General features: G+C 35.8%; 1 protein-coding gene across 1 annotated transcript in view; it reads right to left on the bottom strand.

Moving 5' to 3' along the window:
• Fam171b (family with sequence similarity 171 member B) overlaps positions 1 to 23654 on the bottom strand; it is a 64411-nt gene that overhangs the window by 17094 nt on the left and 23663 nt on the right. The window contains exons 2-3 of the mRNA XM_047547243.1: positions 5739 to 5972; positions 69 to 161 (exon numbers count right to left, since the gene is read on the bottom strand). Coding sequence (XP_047403199.1) covers positions 69 to 161; positions 5739 to 5972 — 327 coding nt within the window. The remainder of the gene's footprint in view (positions 1 to 68; positions 162 to 5738; positions 5973 to 23654) is intronic.

The following is a 23654-nucleotide window of genomic DNA, read 5'->3' as shown; positions in this document are numbered from 1 at the left end:
TTATAATCAATATTGATTTGCCTACATAATAATCACTTCAAGCGTTAAGAAAGAATTATTGTACTTACCAGCTAATTTTCCAGTAATCAAAACAGTGTCTTCGAATAGCCATATATTTGCTTGGCTTTGTGGGAACAGTGAAAGTGTAACTGATGAATAAACTGTGAAATATAGCAATATTATAAGATTTAATATTGGGGAAAAACTGGAACAAATAAACTTCTATCACAGAAAGTCCTAAAAGTGGAAAAAAGCAAACTATTTGATGGAAAGAACAATAAAAGACAAAGAAAGAATGGATATGAAATATGACAGAGAAAAGTAATACAAAGTGAGAAAAAAATATTGGATATCACTATTTTATTCAATTGATCTTTTCTATTTCAAATAGTTTGTATCAAGGTGACTAAAGAAGTTCTATAATGGAACCCAGATATAAATGATTAAGTGCTTGAATAACTGTGCTATTTTCTCTGTATAACTGTTATTCAGTTCCTAGGATTTTGAAAAATTTTTTCTTGACTCCATGACTCAAGGTTCTTAAGATAGAGGTACTTATGACATACCTACACTTCACTTTAACTGCCTACATAAGAGCACAATACTCTTTTGCTCACACAGTTGTGTGCCAAATGAACTCAAGAGCTAGCTGAGGAAGAACCAATTTAGCACACAGAAAATAATCCACAGGCAACCTTTAGTAGAAATGCCTGATGAATAAATGCAGATAATTTGAAATATGACTTATTTTCTCCATTTTTATTGGTATATTATAATTACACATAATGGAATTCATTGTGCTATATTTGTACATGCACACAACATAATTTGATTAATCTCATTCCCCAGGACCTTCTCTTTCCCTCCTATCTCCCTGTTCTTGATCCACTTGGTCTACATTACTGATCTCCCTTCTATTGCTGGTGTTGTTGTTGTTATTATTATTATTATTATTTTAATTGGTATATTATGACTTAATTGTTCCAAGATTAGGGTCAAGGCACTGGAACAAAAGATCATTTTATAAACAAGACTAAATCAAAAGAATAAGTTCTGGGAAACTATCAAAAGCACAACTCTCATTTTGTATCTTTCCTCTATGCTAGGTAAGCATCTAAAATGAAGAGAAATAACACAGTATCCTCAAACCTCCTTAGAAGATAAAATATATTTGTATGGAAATACTTTTAATAATTTGAAATGATTAAAAGATCTTTAAAAGAAATATGAAAAAAGGGCCAAATGCTAAAAGAATACAATGATGGGTAAAAGAAAAATGAAATATACTTCTAGTTTATTGCACAGAAAATGACAATTTGCAAATGAAAGTATAATTTCAATTTCAGAATTCATTAACATTTGGACTAATGGATTTATTACACTGGAGAGGATGGAGGAGGATGTAGCTTGGACCTCAGGACAATGACAAGCAGGGCATTATCCCATATTTGGATACTTTCTTAGTCACAGGTAATTAAGAGGGATATCCCTGACAGCTTCTTAAAGGTATAAAACCTGAGAATCTTTCAAAATCTCACTAAAATTTACACTCTGATTTCTTTTCACTTAAATTTTTTTCTTACCTTAAAGGTGATACAATCTCTATGGTAAAAATGTGGAGGAACATAAAATGATGGTTTTTGCAAAACTACCACAGACAATCATTAATATTATAGTATCACCCTTCACTGATTTTTACTGTGATTTTTAAAAATAAGGAGTATGATATAATATACAGAACAGTTTTTACTCTGCTTTTTTCATTTAATAACATCAGCACTTCTGTCTCTCAACAGAATCTTTTCATAATGTGTCTAAGGCCACATGTCTCATTTGTTAAAGCATCAAGTTTTACATGAGCCCTATGCTACCCTACACTAATATTATAGATTTAGATTTCTTCTAGTTCACTATTATTACAAAAATACTGACATTCTGGTGCATGAGTATCTGTCCACTTTATTATTTGTATATTTGTTTTCATAAGAGGTTCCTAGTAATGAGACACTGGGTTAAAGTTTGGAAGATTTTGAAGACCTTACTGCATATATTTCAATTGTTGCCCAGATAGTCTTGCCAATTTGTACTCTCACCATTATGATTGAGAATGCTGATCCTATTTTGCTTTGTTAATACTGAGGACAATCACTTTTTTTAAAAAATATATATTTTTAGTTGTTGATGGACCTTTATTTATTTATTTATTTTTTATTTATTTGTATGTGGTGCTGAGAATCAAATTCAGTGCCTCACACATCCTAGGCAAGCGCTCTACCACTGGGCTACAACCCCAGTCCTAACAATTACTTTTTAAAAACTTTCTGTGGTAAAAAATCTTAGACATGTATATTTATTTGGTGTTCAGATCTTAATTTATTAGGAAGGTACAGTATGTTGTTTTGTTCACTGATCATTTGAATTTCCTTAGAATATTGTTAGGTCACCACATGGTCCATTCACCTCATTTAGAGAGGGTGTTGGCACTAATTTGTATGAATTCTTTACATATCAAAGATATCATTCCTTACTGTTTCACATACATTTCCCTTTTTTTTTTTTTTTTTTTTTTTTGTGGTGCTGGGGATCGAACCCAGGGCCTTGTGCTTGCAAGGCAAGCACTCTACCAACTGAGCTATCTCCCCAGCCCACATACATTTCCAATCTCAGTGGCTCTTTATGTACAGGGGTTTGAGGGTTTTTTGCTGTAGTTACTTTTTGATATATAGGAGTCTGGGCATTTTGTTATTTAAAAATAATCATACTACCTTTTATGACATCTTTTATTGATTTTAATTTAAACAGATAATCCAAATTCAAATATCAGACAGGGTTTTTCCTTATACTTAATATTATTTGATTATATCTCTTCTCTTGTACTTTGGCATATGGATCCAATTAATTCTTTCCAGGTAACCAAAACAACTCCATACCATTTATATTGAAAATTCAGTTTTCTCAATGATTTATAGTGGTTTTTTAACCTAGATTACATATTTATACATATTAAATGCTCAATTTGTATCATAGTACATCATTCAGTTTTAAATTTTGTAGCTATACCTAAGTAATATTTTAATTGTCTGGAATAGCAAATGGCCCCAGCAAATCTATTTTTTATTTAAAAAAAAACCCTTCAACAGAAGAATGGATAAAGAAACTGTAGTATATATATATATATATATATATATATATATATATATTCAGGCTTCTAAGAAGAAATGTATTTTTCCAATTATCCAGGATTTTAGTTGATTCAGGTTTTTTGGTGTTTGTTTTTTAGGTCTGTCATATTTGGTACCTTTAGTCTCCTAACACATATAGTCATTTTAAGGTTTTTCTGTTTGGGTTTTTGGTAGGTCGTCCTACATAACCGTATTGTCCTGGGAGAGATTCCTGTCATTATTTTTCCTAACTGGTTACTACTGCTGATATATAAGAACACATAATGATTTGTACTAATGCTAATTTTGTAATCAGTAACTCTTGAAATTACATTAATTTTAAGAGTTTTAAGACTGATGCGCTGGAATTTTCCAGGAATATGATCATATCAAGAAATAATGGCTTATTGTCTAATAGCAACCCTTTTTTCTAGCAACAGGTTTTACTCTTAAGAACTTCTACAGTGTAAAATAGTATGAACATCTGTGTTTAGTTATTTTAGCAAGATCTTTTCTAATATTTTAGTTAAATATGATTGTGATATCCTTACAACCTTCATTATCATGGATATTTAAAGATTTTCTTTAATCAGGCATAGATTCAAATACTGATATTACAAAAGAGTAATTTGTAATTAGTTCAATTAATGTGATATATAAAATTGGGGCTTGGGTTGTGGCTCAGTGGTATAGCACTTGTCTAGCATGTATGAGGCACTGGGTTAGATCCTCAGCACCACAAATAAATAAATAAAATAAAGATCCATTCATAACTCAAAAATACTTTTTAAAAAATATGATATATAAAGTTAAAAGTCTTTGCATCAGGTTATTTATACCTAGAATATTGTATGCAATGATTGTTGGTCTACTTCATCTGAAACTAATATAATCATTTGTGTATCATAAAGTTTTTATTTTATTGAACTTTTTGAGCTTACTGTCATCAAATTTGGTATAGAACATTTTTATAACTTTAAAGATTTTATGTATTCCTCTTCTTTTCCTTGTCTTTTATTGCCTTTTTACTGTTTAGATTAGCCAGATAGTACTTTTTTTTTTATTTCAAAGAACCAGTATTTTATCAATTATCTCTATTTGATATTTTTATATGTATGTCAATCCACTTTAATCTTTATTATTTCTTTTGGGTCATTTTACCTGGTTTCTTATTTCACTATTTTTGTATGTTTATTGCATAAATATTTGTGCTTAATTTCTTTCTTTGGAAAAAATATATATATCTAAAACACAAATCACATTAAGCTCATCCCTATTATGATTTTCTGGTTATGAGTTTATTCAAGATTTACTTAGGCAAATCTCATTAATTCATTTTTCATTTTATTTCTCACTATCCATTTAAATAACAGTTCAAGAATTCCAATGTTTCTGATATGCAACCAAATAGATTACCTAAATTCTAACAAGAACTCTATAATACAAAGAGGCTGACAATCTAATGTGTCACCCTTCCAGTCAGTCAGGCTTGTATGTCAGTATCTTACGTGGCACAACCTTCCCAGTATCCAATTAGTCCCACTAAGCCCTGTCAGTGTTTTCTTCCGTTTTTCTCTTATACTCCCTGTCCTTTTCACTCCCTCTCCTCATCAGGCTGTTGTTCCTGTATACTAAGAGGGCTGTCACAGTTTCTTGGTCAGGCTTTCAGAGTCAATTTTAGCCCTGTTGCTTACACACTGTTGAGTAAATCCAGTTTCTAAATTTAAACTTGTTGTGCTCAAGAATCTACAATAACTGCCTTACTATTTAACATATAAATCTAAATCCTTTGTCTAATCTTTTTCAAAGGTCCTTCCATCATCTGTCCCCGCTACATTGCCCACCCTGCTTTTTACTAATCCTTTGAAAATGTCAATCTCCCTATTACCAGCTGTAGACAAGCTCTGTATAGAGCAGAGCTCATGCTCACAATTCCTTTAAGCCTCTTTGTGAAGGAAAATGTCTTCATGATTGCTGTGGTCTTAATGTTTGTGCACCCCCTAAAATATTTGTGTTGAAATCTAACCCCAAGATGATGACATTAAGTTATGGTACTGGGCTGGGGATATAGATCAGTTGGTAGAGTGCTTGCTTTGCAAGCACAAGGCCCTGGGTTCAATCCCCAGCACTGCAAAAAAGAAAGATATGGTATCCTTTGTGTGGTAATTAGGTCAAGAGGGCAGAGCCTTCATGAATGGAATTAGTGCCCTTTAAAAATAGGCCCAACGGAACTCCTCTGTCACTTCCACCATGTGAGAGCACAGTGAAAAGGAACCATCTACAACCAGAAAGCAGACCCTCACCAGACACCAACTCTGCTGGCCCCTTGGTCTTGGATATTCCAGCCTCAAGAACATGAGAAATAAAGTTGTGCTGTTTACAAGCCACCAATTTACAATATTTTGTTACAGTAGCCCAAACAGACTGTGTTTTCTTCAAACCCACCTCCCTTCATACCTACTTCTATAGACATCTCTTAGGCATTCTCATTTTCAGATTACCTTGAAATCTGGACAGGGCAGAAAGAAAAAATTTATCATTTACATTTAATGGATGCAAAGCAATTTAAATGCTTACTTGGCATTCTTCCAGTCTTCCAAGGCAAAGCAGTCAACACGTAGCCATCTTTGTAAGCAATAATGGTTAAGCCGAGGCCTAATTTATAGGGTACTTTTATCAACACTGCTCCATTGGTTTTGGTTACTGTGGAATTTGTCTTTGTGTAGTTTACAAATACTTCAACGACTGCTTGACTCAAGTACTGACGACTGATGATGTCATTCACCTGAACTTTCAGCATAAATACAGACACTGGAAGACAAAAAGGCAGAAATTGTGACCTGTTAGATCCTAGAGTACACGTCTGTATACTATAAAATGTTCCTCAATTCATTGAATAACATTACAAAACTGGTTAGATTTAGAAAATATACATTGATGAATGGATAAAGAGCTAAAAAATATAAATTCATATTTCTTTCTAAAGTTAAATAGATTTTAAAATTTATTATTAATAAAGAAGTTTTATTTCTCCATTTTTTCTATTAAAAGAAGAAAGCAGTAACAGTTTCTCTCTTGACAGAAAAATAAGCTTTTACCCTGTTCCACTAATTCTAATGCTATCAAGTTATAGAAATTTAGTACTGATTGCAAATGCAGTCCAAGTTCTTACATAAAATGCATCTGAATGCATGCAGAAGTGCATGACTAATTCCTTTATTTTGTTGTGTTTTCTGGAAAGCAGGGATCTTTTCAGTTTCAAATATATAAAATATCAAACAGAAAACTTTCCCTAAAATATCAAAAAAGAAGTATGCATTAAATATAGAAAAAACTTATTAAATAAACTGAAGAAAATGAGAGTTAAAGCAGTCTTACTCCTCAAGTAACAATCTTGACCATGTGTTCATTCATTGGGTTTACTAATGATAATGTCCAGCTAAAAAAAGAATTTGTACCATCCTGAAAATGCCTTTGCAAGCACACATCACAACATGTTTGCCAAAGATGTTTTGTCTTCCTAAGTGGACTCTGCAGTCAGTCAAGGTCTATTTCTGCCAATCCTTAGACATGTGACGTTGGATAAGTTACTCACCTCTCAAAATCCAAATGCTTATCTGAAAAATTGGGACAGTGGTATCTACTTTGGGATAATAAAATGAAGTAATTCAAATAATTTGTCTACTTGCATGCCTGTTAATAAAAATTATTTCACAACTGGAGACCACTTCACAAACATTACAGTACATTGATAAATACCTTTTAAGGATTGGCTATTTTGCTCTATATTTGCATAAACAAACCCATTGTTACTCAACATATTTTATCAAAAACAGCATGTCAAATAAACATATCCTAGTCAATTCTGACTATGCCACAACACTGATAACAAAGGCCATTATGCCTTGTCTATTCTTTGTTAAAAATAAACTGCACCTTAAATTGCTTTTGGATAATAACAAAGACATTCTAAGTACAAATAGAACCAATTAATAACCACTCAGTCCTAGGGAAGAAACAATGTAGAAAGTCAAAAAATAAATTAGCTCTAATCCTTTAAAAACCCTTACTAGAGAGATAGTTTTGTTTTCTTTATTTGTGGGGGTGGTTACCACGAATTGAACTCAGGGGCACTCAACCACTGAGTCACATCTCCAGCCCTATTGTATATTTTATTTAGAGATAAGGTGTCACTTAGTTGCCTGGCACGTCACTTTTGCTGAGGCTGGCTTTGAACCTTCAATCTTCCTGCTTCAGGCTCCTGAGCTGCTGGAATTAGAGGCACCCGGGTGTTTTCTTTCTTTTTACTCATATTGGTAACAGAGGTTTGACTGTTAACCACAGCTAACCCACAGCAGATGGAGCAAACAGGCATAAACTCAGGACTGCTCTCCTCAAAACTTGTGCTCTGAAGCCACTGCACTATCTGTCTGATTATATCCTTTAAAGCAATCCTAGCCCCAGTTTGGAGGGTGGGGATGGGAAGAATTGATTGAGAAAAGGTAAAAGAAGGGATCCATCAGTCTTAAATTAAGGATCGGTCAGTCTGTGTGAGGCATCATTAATTTCCAGGACAGCCAATCTCATACACAATCATGTGCTGCACAGTGACATTTCAGTCATGTTGAACTGCATGAATGCCAGTGGGTTTCTCAGAGTGTAATACAGGTGAAGGATTCCGATCATTTATGGACATCATGGCCATCATAATGTCAGAGTACAAAGCTTTACTTGTGCTTTAGTGGGGATGCTGGTGGAAACAAACTTCTGTCAATACTATAAAAGCATATCACATACAATAATGTATAGTACATAATGCTCGATGATAACAAACAACTGTGTTCCTGGTTCATGTGTTTACTATGCAATTTATGTTATTTTAGAGTATACTCGTTTAACTTAAAAAGTCTGTTGGGAGATAGTGTGTCGTGTTATGCTGACAGCAGGCTTATGTCATGTCTACTATATCCAGTGATTTGTGTAAGTACATTCTAAAATGCTCATACAATGACAAAATCACCTAATGATGTGTTTCTCAGAAGATATTCTTACCATCAAGAAATGTGTGACTATAATGCATTCTACTGTCACATATAACTAATTAGAACAAATTAAAAAATAAAAAAAAATTCAAATCCATCCATAAAAAAGAAAGAAATGCATGACTATATACTCAAAGTAAACCCAAGAAAGAGTTTCAAGGCAAAATACAGAAAAATGAAGCATATCCACACTTCGGCTTCCTTGCATTTTTTATACTAGCCTTGTGGGAAGTCAAATTATTTGTGAGTAGTAATTACTGTCATTACTTTTAAGAGACTGGCTAGGGATATACTCACTGGTAGAGTGTTGTCCTTGCTTGTATGAGGCTCTGAGTTTGGTCCCCAGAACCACCAAAGTAATAAAATAATAGAAATAATAAAATAAATTTAGGAACATCTGGTACTGAAAAGATCTGTTGAACTTTGGGCCTTAAAGTCAACTGTTCCTCTACAATTTTTTTTCCATCATATAATTTCAACTCATTACCATGATTTCACTCTAAAATAAATAAAATCATATTTGTAATGATTTAAAATCATATAAAGAACTATACACATTTCTGTTACAAAAATATATATTTCTGGTACAAAGTCTTTTATGTATATTATCACAAAAATCTCAATATTCCTTTGCAAAATATATAATATAAGGTCCATTTTGCCAATGAAGATATGAGAATTTGGACAGGTTATACAAGCTTCCCAAAGCCACAAACAACTCTAAAGCCATCTTTGCACCTTGTAACAAAGAGTCTTGGGGCCACGCTACTAAAATCAACCCAAAGAACATATGATCTTGATCATCACTGAGGACTTAAATTCTTATTTGACATCAATTAATAAGAAAAAACCAAATGTCTCCTAGCTACACACAAACACACTTTCGCCAACCTATGGCCTCCAACTTAAAGAGGAAATATAACTCTTGGGTAAAGAATAAAATGTTGTCTTATATATGACATGATGAACAGTTGAACAGGTTCATCTAGTACAAAGAACTGTGAGTACAGAGGACAATGCCCATCCATCTACTGCCTAATCCCCGAGTCAAAATTTTCTGAGCCACTCGCATAAAGTACCCAGCTAATGCAGACCAGACAGAGTCTACCAGGACCTCCAAATGTGAATACAGACACACAGAGGCTGATGAGTCTAGAGCTGAATTATCCTAGAAAGGCCATGAAATCCTACCATTATGACCATTATGCTTTGCACACTGCCCTGGTCCTGTCCTCACACAGGGGTTGTGTGGCCCCTCTGGCTGATCTGTGAGCTACGTAATCCTTCCTGTGAAGTCCCTTTACTGGCAGTAGCCACAGTGAGTTCCTGTTGCTTGCTCCTCAAGCAAGCACCTTAAATGATAAGTATAAGATATTTTATTAGTAGGCTACTCACTTTTCTAAGAGAAAGTAAAAGAAGGAAGGATCATGTTAAATACCAAAACCATGACAAATCTTTCGAGAGACAGGCTGGACATAACTAAAAGTTAAGGGAATTAAGACTCCCTGCTTAACTTTAATTATTCTGTTATTCAAAACAAATGTGCTTAAAATGGCTCCTTTGGCAGCATAGCAAGAAATGAGATTCAATAGGGAGTTTATTAATTAATTTGCTTCAAATATCAATTTCAGAAATTCTCAGATTCACCATCAGAAATTCTGACTCTTTAAAATCTCAAATTATCCAAGTGTGGTGAGACTATGTTAAATTCACAAAATAACTACATGCTCCATCTGTTCCATCCTTGTAAAAATACAGTTGCCAAAATGAACCACATTCAACTCCTGACAATCTGAAGCTGTGTTTGATTCATAAAACGTTTTTTTAAACATTTCCTGATCTGAAGTGCATGATTTTATTTTTTACATATAATGTTACAAATTTGATAGAAAATGTATTTAGGAAAAAAAAAAAAAAAGATTTGCAAAGGTCAAGTTTTGATTATCAAAAACAGTCTCCCTCTCTGACGAGAGCCCCTGTAGCTGTACCTTTGCTCGTTCAGGAGAAAGTGCACAACGAGAGATGGACCACCAGGGTCCCTTCTAGTTCAACTTGGAAAAAGATAACCAGCTTTTGTCCTAAATTGTGTCCTCCCCCAATCCCACTGACACCATAAAATGCAGGAGAGATATAGACACATACACAAACATTTTATGTGAAACACACACAGATTTCAGGCCCAAGACTGGAAACTACATATGTAACCAACCTAACAAACCTGCAAGACATTTCCCAATGTTAAGGCAAGGAAATTGAGGCTAAAACTGCAGAGCTAAGTTCTTCCTAGTCCATATCCCACCGTCTGTGCTCCACAGTCTCTCTTGTTGAATTGCTTTCATCATATTTACTAGTGCACTCATTTTCCCTCAAGCAATTCTGAGAAGGAAGTGCTCATTTACTGTCTCTGAGCCTCTTTTCCGCATCCTGGAATCTGGTTTGTTGCTCACCCCAGCACAACGCATAGCAAAAGCAGCATTAAAAAATAAACAAACCTTGATCAAAAGCTTGGTCAACGCAATTAAAAATCACTTTCTCCTTCAAATAAAAAGAAAAATAATAAAGAATTACCTGCTCATAAATAGGATGCTTCTGACTTTTGTGGTGTCAACAGTTTGATCAAGGACATACCCACTATAGTTATAAGCAATATATATCCACAATAATCTCTTTACTAGTTCTCTCTTCCAACAAAAATACTTTGGCATTTAGACTGGGCAGATTCCATAATTAAAGATGTGATTTCAACCAGAGGTGCTATTGTCTCCATAATCTACCTACTCTGCTACATTGTGTATTTCAGTTTTTTATGAACATATTATTTTCTCTGTCACTTAATTATAATCATTATGTCTTGCCCACAAAATCTTCTTTTCAATATGTCACCATGGGTTTAAAAATGGTTCAGTATCAAATGATTTCAGTTGCACCCTTAGGAAACATATAATTTAAATGTTGAGTAAAAATAAAATACATATCAATGAGCTAGGTCCTGAGATTGCTGGTTACTATTTATCACATGATTAGAAGAAGCATTATTATGTAGTAAGAATCACTAAGATTCAAACAATAATGAATACATAGGTTTAAAGAAATGTCTTTTATAAATGTATCAGAACCAACATTATGATGGTTTTGCTATTTTTAAAAAACAGGTCAAAACTCAAATTTTAGAAAGGTTTTTTTAAAATACTGTGAACTATATATTTGGGTGACATCTACATCTTGATGTAGGATGGGCTGATAACATTGTAACCCCACCTCTTTTCAAGAGAATCTGATATCAAGTTATTATGTCGTTACCATTGTGTAGGTTACAAATGCACATAGGGAGAAACGACCTCATTTTCAGATTTCTGATACAAAAATCTAGCCTACTTCTTTTCTATTTATGTGGTAAGCATCTCATTTAATGATGAGATTATTGTAGATGCTTGCAACATAAATAGAACTTTTTTTTCTTTATAGGAACATACTGCAGCTTTTTATCTCTATAGGGATAAAATGCTCAAATGGAAGCTTTCATAAACAGATAAATAGAACATGGGTTAAATTTATAAATAAATAAATAAATGAGCATTTTAATGAAATAAATTCGAAAGACTTTACTGAATTTTAAGTATTCTGATGAGAACTAGGAAAAATGAAGGACAGGTGAATAATATATTTTACTCAGCATAATTAGAAATATTATTTCCATGAATTCATTAACTAATATTTAATGACTGCGTACTTTGGGTCAGACCTATAGTAGACATGTATTAGACATGTAAACATTAACAGAACGCAATCTTGCCTTGAGGAAAATTTATTGTGAGGAGGAACAACACAGGAAGAAAAACCCTATATAATTTCTGTAATAAAGGAGTTAAAAAAAGCAATGTTGAAACACATTATTTTCTATAGTATCTAACATAATCGATGAGATTTGGACAGTAATTTAGAACATGTGCAATTCCAATAAGTATTGGAAAATATGAATCTAATATCTACTATGGAATTAGTCCACACTGATTTTTTGAACAGGGAGAATGCCTACGTTTTGAGTTCAGATCTCAAATTCAAAGACCTGCCCAGGGGTGTGTTTTACTTTTCTCTGTATTTGTCTTCTCTCTCCATGGAGTAAGTTTCATGAAAGACAGTAGTATTTTAAACCCAGCCCTGTGTTTTGCCAGAGTTCAATAAGGGATGGCATGCAAATAGAGAAGAGAAAAGAGGCAGAGAAGGAGAAGATGACAAGGAGAGAAAAGTGAATGAAAGGAGAGATACAGAGAGAGGAGAAGAATAGAAAACATCAGGGAGAGGAGGAGAATGGAAAACATCAGAAATGACCATCTTCTTCTCTGGGAAAAGAATGAAAACTGTAGGATTTGCCCAGGAACCACCTGAAATTACTGCCAGCTTTACAACGCCAGTAATACAAAAAATCATGAGCTTAATCCCACAGTTGCCAGTGAAAATATTTTACTTCACTTACTACAATAATCACAACAATAAATACATATTAAGATTCCTCTTGCTTGTTGAAATTAATACAACTTTTCCTTCTTTTTCTTGAGATCATCTAACCTGGACATTTTAACGGAGAATACATAAAAACAAAATTTCTTAAATAAATATAAGGAAATGAATCACAGTGAAGATTAAATTCAATCCTTATTATTAGAAAACAATACCAACAAAGGAGTTTCACAAGTCTCTCTCTCAGAGTACTAGTACAATTTCCCTATTTAATTGGAATGAGAACTGAATGAAGGTTTAGAAAGGAGCCAAGGACAGCAAAAGAGCTTATAAAAAGAAAGGACCATATAATTATGCATTCTGTAAAGCAGAGCGGGAAAGGACTTAAACAGTTTAATCTTCACAGCATTTCAAATACGGACATACAAGCCTCCTTTTAAAGGAACAAAGGGTGCTGAATTTAAAAAAACAAAACCTCAGTAAAATAGAAAAGACTCCTTTTATTTACTTAAGTCCCAGAACTAGATCCAAAATTCTTTTTGGCTTTGGAGTTTAAAGAAGAAAAAAAAAATTGTGCTTGTTTAAAGCAAAAACATATTTATTTGCAGTAAACTATTATTCACTACAAAGAAAATGTCAAATCAAAGAAAAAGAGAATAAGGACATAATCTCCAAAGGTGAAAAATACTATGGAACAAATAAAATATACATTTTCCCCTTTAGAACTGAAAGCTTAAATAAATGTGATTCACCAAAACTAATGAAACGGTAACATAAAGGCGTCTTTATAATTTAAGAACTAGCATAATGACAGACAACTAAACAGGAAACAAATGAGAGCACTGAGCCATTAGTATTTGGACTCAGATCCTTTTTGCCTACCCAAAGGGTTCTTTTCCTCAATGGAAATAAATAACTGGATTCAAGGTCCTAAAATATATTTTCCAAGCTCACTCCACAAGGTATTTTATCATCTGGACCTTTTTCTTGTCTTTCCAATTTTTCATCCTGCTTTTGGATACTTACAAAATCACTTACAAATGTATTTAAAACAGGTTTATTAAGTACACTGTATGTGAAGGCACAGGACGCAGAGCATCAGAAAGCTAAAACTCATTTTGTTAATTAAGGTATTTGAAACAGGTTAGTTATGACTGCTATGGAAGTACTAAGCACCTCACTCAGAATAAGGTATAAAACAAGGCTGTTTTGTGGAGACCAAACTAGATTTTTTTTTATGGTTACAGAGTTACATTTTGAAGGAGCTCGGGAGGAGAGTGAATAGGGAGCCTCTGAAATCTGGGAACCCAATAACCCATACTTATCCTTAAGACTCAGCTCAGTCATCAGCTCTGCACTGAGGCATTTTCCAGGGTGGGAGGGCATGTTGGGGGAACTGGCTTTCCTCTTCCTTTGAACTAACAGGGCTCAACTCAAACCGAGGGACCACCAAAGATCAGGGTGCTATTTGGCATCACAAATGAAGAAAGAGAGAAGGAAGTAAAACTTTTCATCGGAAGTAATTCAGAAAAAGATGTAAAAAAAACTGAAGAAAGAACAATACAGTTGGGACTGGGGCTGGGGCTCTGTGGTAGAGTGCTTGCCTGGCATGTGTCAATAAAGGTTCATTGACACCTAAAAAAATATTTTTAAAAAAGAACAATACAGTTAAGAATAAGATTCTGGGAAAAAAAAAAAAAAAGACAGAAACAAGTGAACTGAGAAAACATGAGAAGATAAAACTTACTAGAGGAAGGAGGGGAATTTAGCAATTCATCCAACAAGTATGTGCTAATTGACATCATCATCTACAATAAGAATGAATATCCTTGTCTGAGGATGTGCCCCCTATATCTCTGGGCTTATTTCCCCTCTTTACCTCCCGCTCATGCTGATCCACTGTAGCCTCCTTGAACTTCCTTGAACATCCCAGGCAAGCTCCCACCTCTGGGTCATCACACAAGCTGTTACTGCTTCCTAGAATTCTATTCTCCTAAGCATCTAAATGGCTCATGCCCTCATCTCCTTAAAGTCTTTGTCAAAATGACACTTCTCAATTCTTTTTTTTTTTTTTTATTGTAAACAAATGGCATACATGTTGTTTCTCTGTTTGTACATGGAGTAAGGCATACCATTTGTGTAATCATAAATTTACATAGGGTAATGTTGTTTGATTCATTCTGTTATTTTTTCCCTTCCCCCCACCCCTCCCACCCCTCCCACCCCTATTTTCCCTCTATACAGCCCTTCCTTCCTCCATTCTTGCCCCCCTCCCTAACCCTAACTCTAACCCTAACACTAACCCCTCCCACCCACCCCCATTATGTGTCATCATCCACTTATCAGCTAGATCATTCGTCCTTTGGTTTTTTGAGATTGGTTTATCTCACTTAGCATGATATTTTCCAATTTCATCCATTTGCCTGCAAATGCCATAATTCTATCATTCTTTATGGCTGAGTAATATTCCATTGTGTATATATACCACAGTTTCTTTATACATTCATCAATTGAAGGGCATCTAGGTTGGTTCCACAATCTGGCTATTGTGACTTGAGCAGCTATGAATATTGATGTGGCTGTATCTCTGTAGTATGCTGATTTTAAGTCCTTTGGGTATAGGCCAAGGAGTGGGATACCTGGGTCAAAGGGTGGGTCCATTCCAAGCTTTCTGAGGAATCTCCACACTGCTTTCCAGAGTGGCTGCACTAATTTGCAGCGCCACCAGCAGTGTATGAGTGTACCTTTCTCCCCACATCCTCGCCAACACCTGTTGTTGCTTGTATTCCTGATAATTGCCATTCAAATTGGGGTGAGATGGAATCTTAGGGTGGTTTTGATTTGCATTTCTCTTATTACTAGACGTGTTGAACATTTTTCCATATGTTTGTTGATTGCTTGTATATCTTCTTCTGTGAAATATCTGTTCATTTCCTTAGCCTGTTTGTTGATTGGGTTATTTGTAGTCTTGGTGTAGAGTTTTTTGAGTTCTTTATAGATTCTGGAGATTAGTGCTCTATCTGAAGTATGATTGGCAAACATTTTCTCCTACTCTGTAGGCTCTTTCTTCGCATTGCTGATAGTTTCCTTTGCTGAGAGAAAGCTTTTTAGTTTGAATCTATCCCAGTTATTGTTTCTTGCTTTTATTTCTTATGCTATGGGAGTCCAGTAAAGGAAGTCTGGTACTAAACCAACATGTTGAACATCTGGACCTACTTTTTCTTCTATAATCTGCAGGGTCTCTGGTCTGATTCCGAGGTCCTTAATCCATTTTGAGTTTAGTTTCATGCACGATGAGAGATATGGGTTAAGTTTCATTCTGTTGCATATGGATTTCCAATTCTCCCAGCACCATTTGTTGAAGAGGCTATCTTTTCTCCATTGCATATTTTTTGCACCTTTGTCTAGTGAGAGAAAATCGTATTTATTTGGGTTTGTGTCCGTGTCCTCTAGTCTGTACCATTGATCTACCTTTCTATTTTGGTACCAATACCATGCCGTTTTTGTTACTATTGTTTTGTAGTAGAGTTGAAGATCTGGTATTGCGATACCCCCTGCTTCGTTCTCTCTGCTAAGGATTGCTTTAGCTATTCTGGGTTTCTTATTCTTCCAGATGAATTTCATAATTGCTTGCTCTATTTCTGTAAGGTACATATTGGGATTTTAATTGGAATTGCATTGAATCTGTACTATAGCACTTTTGGTAGTATGGCCATTTTGACAATATTAATTCTTCCTATCCAAGAACATGAGAGATCTTTCCATCTTCTGAGGTTTTCTTGAATTTCTTTCTTTAGTGTTCTGTAGTTCTCATTGTAGAGGTCTTTCACCTCTTTTGTGAGATTGATTCCCAAGTATTTTATTTTTTTCGAGGCTATTGTGAATGGGGTAGTTTTCCTAATTATTCTTTCCAAAGATTCATCACTTATGTATAAAAATGCATTAGATTTATGTGCATTGATCTTATATCCTACTACTTTACTGAATTCACTTATGAGTTCTAAAAGTTTTCTGGTGGAATTTCCTGGTTCCTCTAAGTATATAATCATATCATCAGCAAATAGGGATAGTTTGAGTTCTTCTTTTCCTATTCGTATCCCTTTAATTTCTTTGGTCTGTCTAATTGCTCTGGCTAGAGTTTCAAAGATGATATTGAATAGAAGTGGTGAAAGAGGGCATCTCTGACTTGTTCCAGTTTTTAGGGGGAATGCTTTCAGTTTTTCACCATTTAGAATGATATTAGCCATGGGCTTAGTATAGATGGCCTTTACAATGTTAAGGAATGTTCCCACTATCCCTATTTTTTCTAGTATTTTGAGCATGAAGGGGTGCTGTATTTTATCAAATGCTTTTTCTGCATCTATTGAAATAATCATGTGATTCTTGACTTTAAGTCTATTGATATGGTGAATTACGTTTATTGATTTCTGGATGTTGAACCAAGCTTGCATCCCAGGGATGAAACCCACTTGATCATGGTGCACTATCTTTTTAATATGTTTTTGTATGCAATTTGCTAAAATTTTGTTGAGAATTTTTGCGTCGATGTTCATTAAGGATATTGGTCTGAAATTTTCTTTCCTCGATGTGTCTCTGTCTGGTTTAGGTATCAGGGTAATATTGGCTTCACAGAATGAGTTTGGGAGGGTTCCCTCCTCTTCTATTTCATGGAATACTTTGAGAAGTATTGGAATGAGCTCTTCTTTAAAGGTTTTGTAGAACTCGGCTGAGAACCCATCTGGTCCTGCACTTTTCTTTGTTGGTAGGCTTTTGATGACTTCTTCTATTTCATTACTTGAAATTGGTCTATTTAAATTGTGTATGTCCTCCTTGTTCAGTTTAGGCAATTCATATGTCTCTAGAAACCTGTTGATGTCTTTGAAATTTTCTATTTTGTTGGAGTATAGATTTTCAAAATAGCTTCTAATTATGTGTTGTATTTCAATTTATCTGTTATGATATTTCCTTGTATATTCCGAATTTTAGTGATTTGGGTTTTCTCTCGTCTTCTCTTCTCTTTGTTAGTGTGGCTAAAGGTTTATCAATTTTGTTTATTTTTTCGAAGAATCAACTATTTACTTTGTCAATTTTTTGTGTTGTTTCTTTTGTTTCAATTTCATTGATTTCAGCTCTGAGTTTAACTATTTCCTGTCTTCTACTACTTTTGGTGTTGGTCTGTTCTTTTCCTAGGGCTTTGAGCTGTAGTGTTAGGTCATTTATTTGTTGAGTTTTACTTCTTTTATTGAATGCACTCCATGAAATAAATCTTCCTCTAAGTACTGCTTTCATAGTGTCCCAGAGATTTTGATATGATGTTTCTTTGTTCTCGTTTACCTCTAAGAATTTTTTAATTTCCTTCCTAATATCTTCTGTTATCCATTCATCATATAATAGCATATTGTTGGAGTAGTTTCTGTTTTTTACTCTTTCATTTATTTCTAATTTCAATCCATTATGATCTGATAGAATACAAGGTAGTGTCTCTATCTTCTTGTATTTGCTAATATTAGCTTTGTGGCATAATATATGATCTATTTTAGAGAAGGATCCATGTGCTGCTGAGAAGAAAGTGTATTCGCTCTTGGTTGGATGGTATATTCTATAAATGTCTGTTAAGTCTAAATTATTGATTGTGTTATTGAGATCTATGGTTTCTTTGTTCAATTTTTGTTTGGAAGATCTGTCCAGCGGTGAGAGAGGTGTGTTAAAATCACCTAGTATTATTGTGTTATAGTCTATTTGGTTTCTGAAACTGAGAAGGATTTGTTTGACATACATGGATAAGCCACTGTTTGGGGCATAGATGTTTATGATTGTTATATCTTGCTGATATATGCTTCCCTTAAGCAGTATGAAATGTCCTTCTTTATCCCTTCTAACTTTGGCTTGAAGTCCACATTATCTGAAATGAGGATGGATACCCCAGCTTTTTTGCTGAGTCCATGTGCATGGTATGTTTTTCCCCATCCTTTCACCTTTAGTCTATGGGTATCGTTTCCTATGAGGTGAGTCTCTTGCAGGCAACATATTGTTGGATCTTTCTTTTTAATCCAATCTGCCAGTCTATGTCTTTTGATTGATGAGTTCGGGTCATTAACATTCAGGGTTATTATTGAGATATGATTTGTATTCCCGGTCATTTGGTTCATTAGTTTTTTTTTAATTTTATTTATTTATTTATTTTGACACAACTTGGTTCCTCCTTTATTTGACAGTTCCTTTAGGATAATTCCTCCCTTTGCTGATTTGCTTCTTTGTTTTTCATCTCTTCCTCATGGAATATTTTGCTGAGAATGTTCTGTAATGCTGGCTTTCTTTTTGTAAATTCTTTTAGCTTTTGTTTATCATGGAAGGATTTTATTTCATCGTCAAATTTGAAGGTAAGTTTTGCTGGGTATAAGATTCTTGGTTGGCATCCATTTTCTTTCAGGGTTTGGTAAATGTTGTTCCAGGCCCTTCTAGCTTTTAGGGTCTGGATTGAAAAATCTGCTGATATCCATATTGGTTTCCCCCTGAATGTAATTTGGTTCTTTTCTCTCGCAGTCTTTAAAATTCTGTCTTTATTTTGTATGTTAGGTATTTTCATAATAATATGCCTTGGTGTGGGTCTGTTGTAATTTTGTGTATTTGGAGTCCTATGAGCGTCTTGTACTTGGTTTTCCATTTCATTCTTCAGACCTGGGAAATTTTCTGATATTATTTCATTGAATAGATTGTTCATTCCTTTGGTTTGTTTCTCTAAGCCTTCCTCAATCCCAATAATTCTTAAATTTGGCCTTTTCATGATATCCCATAGTTCTTGGAGATTCTGTTCATGATTTCTTACTATCTTCTCTGTTTGGCCAACTTTGTTTTCAAAGTTAAATATTTGTCTGTCTTCCAGGTGTTCTATCCTATTGGTTGTGCTTTCTATGGAGTTCTTAATTTGGTTTATTGTTTCCTTCATTTCAAGGATTTGTGTTTGTTTTTTTTTCAATATCTCTCTTTATTGAAATGATCTTTTGCTTCCTGTATTTGTTCTTTTAACTGTCGATTGGTGTGATCATTCAATGCCTGCATTTGCTCTTTCCTCTCATCATTCAGTGCCTGCTTTTGCTCTTTCATCTCCTCGTTTGCTTCCCTGATTGTTTTAATTATGTACATTCTGAACTCCCTTTCTGTCATTTCTTCTGCCATGCTGTCATTGGATTTTATTGATGTAACATCTAGATTTGTTTGAGGCATTTGCTTCCCTTGTTTTCTCATATTGTTCAGATATCGGTGGGACTCTGAGATATTGCAGATTTCCTCCATTGACTTATAATGTCCCTGAAGATTGCTAGTATATCCCCTCTTAGCCTTCAGTAGCCTGAAGTCTTGGAGGAAGTTGATAATGTGGTGCTCCACAAGGATGCTGCCTCTCTAGGGGTGGTGGCCTTCAGGTGGGGTATATTCCCTGCTAGTGGGCAGAGGTGCCTCCACTTGTTGACCAATGATCATCAAAGGGGAACTAGGCTGCGGGCTGAGGCAAGGCCTGTTTGTGCCTGTGTCTCTGGTTTTACTGTCCTTGTGGGATAACCTCACCTGGCAGGGAAGACTCACCCAGTGGGGAGGTCTCCCTGGTCAGTTCCTCTCCTAGAGGTTCCCCTCAATCCACAACTACTGCCTGAGCTGGGCTGCCTTCCTCTGCAACGTTCCCAGGGGCCCGGACCTACCTCCTGGGCCTGGGAGCCTCACCTTTCACAGACAAGTCTCCTTAGGCTGCCTCTCCTCAGAGAATCTGCCCGCAGTCCTGGAAACTTCGCTCCACCCCTCAGCTTGTCTCTGTGAGGCTCTTCCACCAAGAAGCCTCCTAGGTCCTGGGACCCTGCTCTGCACCTAATCGCCTGGCTATGCGGCCCCTCCTCTGAGCCACCACCTAGAGCCCCGTACAGTTGCTCCAATTCCCAGTGACCCGCCACATGCCTCTTCCTCTGGGCAGCCACCCGGTGTTCTGGTGCGGTCACTAGGAGTCCAAGCAACCTCCTCACTGCACACCTCCTCCTCCCAACAACCACCCGTAGCCCTGGTGCAGTCACTCCCAGTCCAAGTGACCCGCCGCGCTCCTCCTCCTTCTCTGGGCAGCCCCCCGGTGTTTAGGAGTGGTCGCTCTGAATCCAAACAACTCACTGCACGCCTCCTTCTCTGGGCAGCCCCCCATAGCCCTGATGCAGTCACTCCGAGTCCAAGCGACCCACCACGCTCCTCCTCCTCCTCCAGGCAGCCCCCAGTGTTCAGGAGTGGTCGCTCTGAGTACAAACAGCTCGCCGCGCAGCTCCTCCTCTGGGCAGCTGCCCTGAGCCCCAGTGGGTTGCTCCAAGTCCAAGCGCTGTGCTGAGCCGCCTCCTCTACGATGCTCCCAGTTGTCTGAGTTCACTGCTCCAGCGGGAGGAGGGTTGTCTCGTTGGGCAACTCTACTTCACAAAGTTCCCTGTGTTCCGGGTCTGCCGCCCCATCTGGGATGCCTCCCCAAAGGGAGAGACTCACCCGGCAGCTTTGAGTTGGTCCCAAGTCTCTCTATATCTCCTCTTCTTGAATCCTGAGTCCTGGAGCAACATGAAATGCAGCCACCCTCTAGTCCGCCATCTTGAAAACTCCCGACACTTCTCAATTCTTAACCTCCCAAACCGTTTACCCTGTGTTTCAGAAGTCCCAGACTCCCTTTGAGTTGTGATTCACCAGAAGAACTCACATGACTCAATGGCAGGTTACACCCACAGCTAATGTTTTTTATAGCAAAGGGTGAAGAATAAACAACAGGTGAAGACATGAATGGCAAAGTCCACAGAGGTCTTTAGATTCTGAGTCCTTCTCCTTCTGGGATTACAGACCACATGTTTTCTCTAATTATGAGTTATAGGTATACATGTAAAGTGTCTCTGTGGAAGGAAGGCCAACCAAGTCTTAGGGTCTCAGGCAGTCACAGGACACATTCTTGCTACATAGCAAGTCATAGAAGAAACACAGGATCCTCCATAAATACCAGGAGTATATCATGAACTTGCTAAATAATCCTGATAAGTCTTTTTTAAAAAAATATTTTTAGCTGTCAATGGCTCTTTTATTTACTTTATTTATTTATATGCAGTGTGGATGATTGAACCCAGGGCCTCACACATGCCAGGCAAGTGCTCTATCACTGAGTCACAACTCCAGCCCCTGAGAAGTCTTAATGAGCTGGAAAGCATGTGCTTTTGCTCCAGATATATAAATCATCATTATCAATTAGTAACAAAAGGACATGTCCAGGGCCATATCCCAGGAGCAGGCCAAGGGCAATCATGGTTCCAGGCTGCATGACACACAAAAACTGAGCAATCAGACCTGCTGTGTTAACACTCTTCTCATGCCCTCATCTATTTTTCCACATTTGGTTCCATATTGCCTTCTTAACACATGCATAATTTACTCATTATGTTCATTTTCTGTCTCCCTAACTAGCATGTTAACTCTGCAAGGTCATGGGTTTTTTATTTACTGAGATATCCTCAAATATCAAGACTTATTTTTTAAAGAATGAAGGAGTAAATTGATGAATGAATTCCTTTCTCTGCCATCTGATGGCACCACTTAATATTACAAGGAAGGATGTAAATGTGCAAAATGAGGTAGACAAGCCTTAAACACAACAAGGGAAAACACTGCACATGCCACCATTTCTGTGCACAGAATATTTTTAAGTTACGTACTTTAAGTGAAGTGAGAATTTCTTAATTCTATACCACTTCCTTCAGCAACTTCAAGAAGATGTTAACTCTTGTGACATTGAGAGATGACTTCAAAATACAAAATTAGAACAATTATTATTGCTTTGCCATAGAAAAACAAATGTGATTACATTTCAACAATTAACCCTTATATGACTTTAAATAATTAATTGGAAAAGTATTGGAACCAAAGTTGAAGCTGGAAATAAAAATGAGAACAAGCAGTATAGTTGGAAGAAAAAAGATTTGTTTCTTAATAAACTGCTATTTATATAAAAATTTATATATAAATTCCACCAGGAATTGTTTAATAATACATCCCCCCCACACATCTTTCAAATATATTGATGATAGAATTTATGGCAAAGACAAAAAGACCTTTGGGGAATCAACAATTACTGAATATTACCTCTCATGAATGTAACAATGTAAGTCTGGTTAATTTCCTTAGCTAGGGTACAATGCCCCCTTGGGGATGAATTAAGAGTGAATTACTAAAATTGAATACAAGTACTCCAGACTCCTTTGCAACATAGTGACACAATGTTCTTACGTATGCCCAATTTAGAGTAATTGATGGATTGACCAGAGAGAATTATATCATCTCCAGACCAAAAGGAGGATCAGGTGATTGCTATTTGCATAATTAATACCCTGAAAAGGATTTAGCATCTAAAACTGAAAATGTACCTCAAAAACTATCCCTCCAACAATTTTCCCTCAAAGTTTCTAAAAAGGTGCAATATCCCCAAAAAGCAAATAATTTTAAAGTGTGAACCCTATTTTGAGGTGCACAACTCTAAACCAGAGAACTTGGAGTCACAGAGAACTCCTTACTCCAGTCCACAGTAACCCATTTAGCAGAATGAACTGTGAAGTGAGTCTGTTCCAAATGGAATGGCCAGCAGCCGGAACCATACACCAAGAAAACTTTCTAACATTGCCCAAAGCTTGACATCTCTAATTCCCAGTCCTCTCTATCATATAGCAGAATTTTTACCACTGGCATAAGCTGCATTCAAATTTCAAACACATAAAAATATAAAAAATAAAAATAAAAAAGTAACAAAAAATAATGTTGGTCTCAAAAAATGTGAAACTTACAAAATATATATTAGCACAGTGCCTTGAATTTAGTTAGTTTTTTTTTTTAAGTACCTATTTTTAGTGGTTCCACATCTTAATGCTGAAAAGAAATAGTGTAACCAGTTTTCTCTTAGAATGTACACAGAAGTTTGGCAATCAGACATCTAAACTGAATCACTTGA

The sequence above is a fragment of the Sciurus carolinensis genome, chromosome 3 (assembly GCF_902686445.1).
Source record: "Sciurus carolinensis chromosome 3, mSciCar1.2, whole genome shotgun sequence".
NCBI classification, from domain to species: Eukaryota; Metazoa; Chordata; class Mammalia; order Rodentia; family Sciuridae; genus Sciurus; species Sciurus carolinensis.
This window is presented reverse-complemented; position numbering and strand designations above follow the sequence as displayed.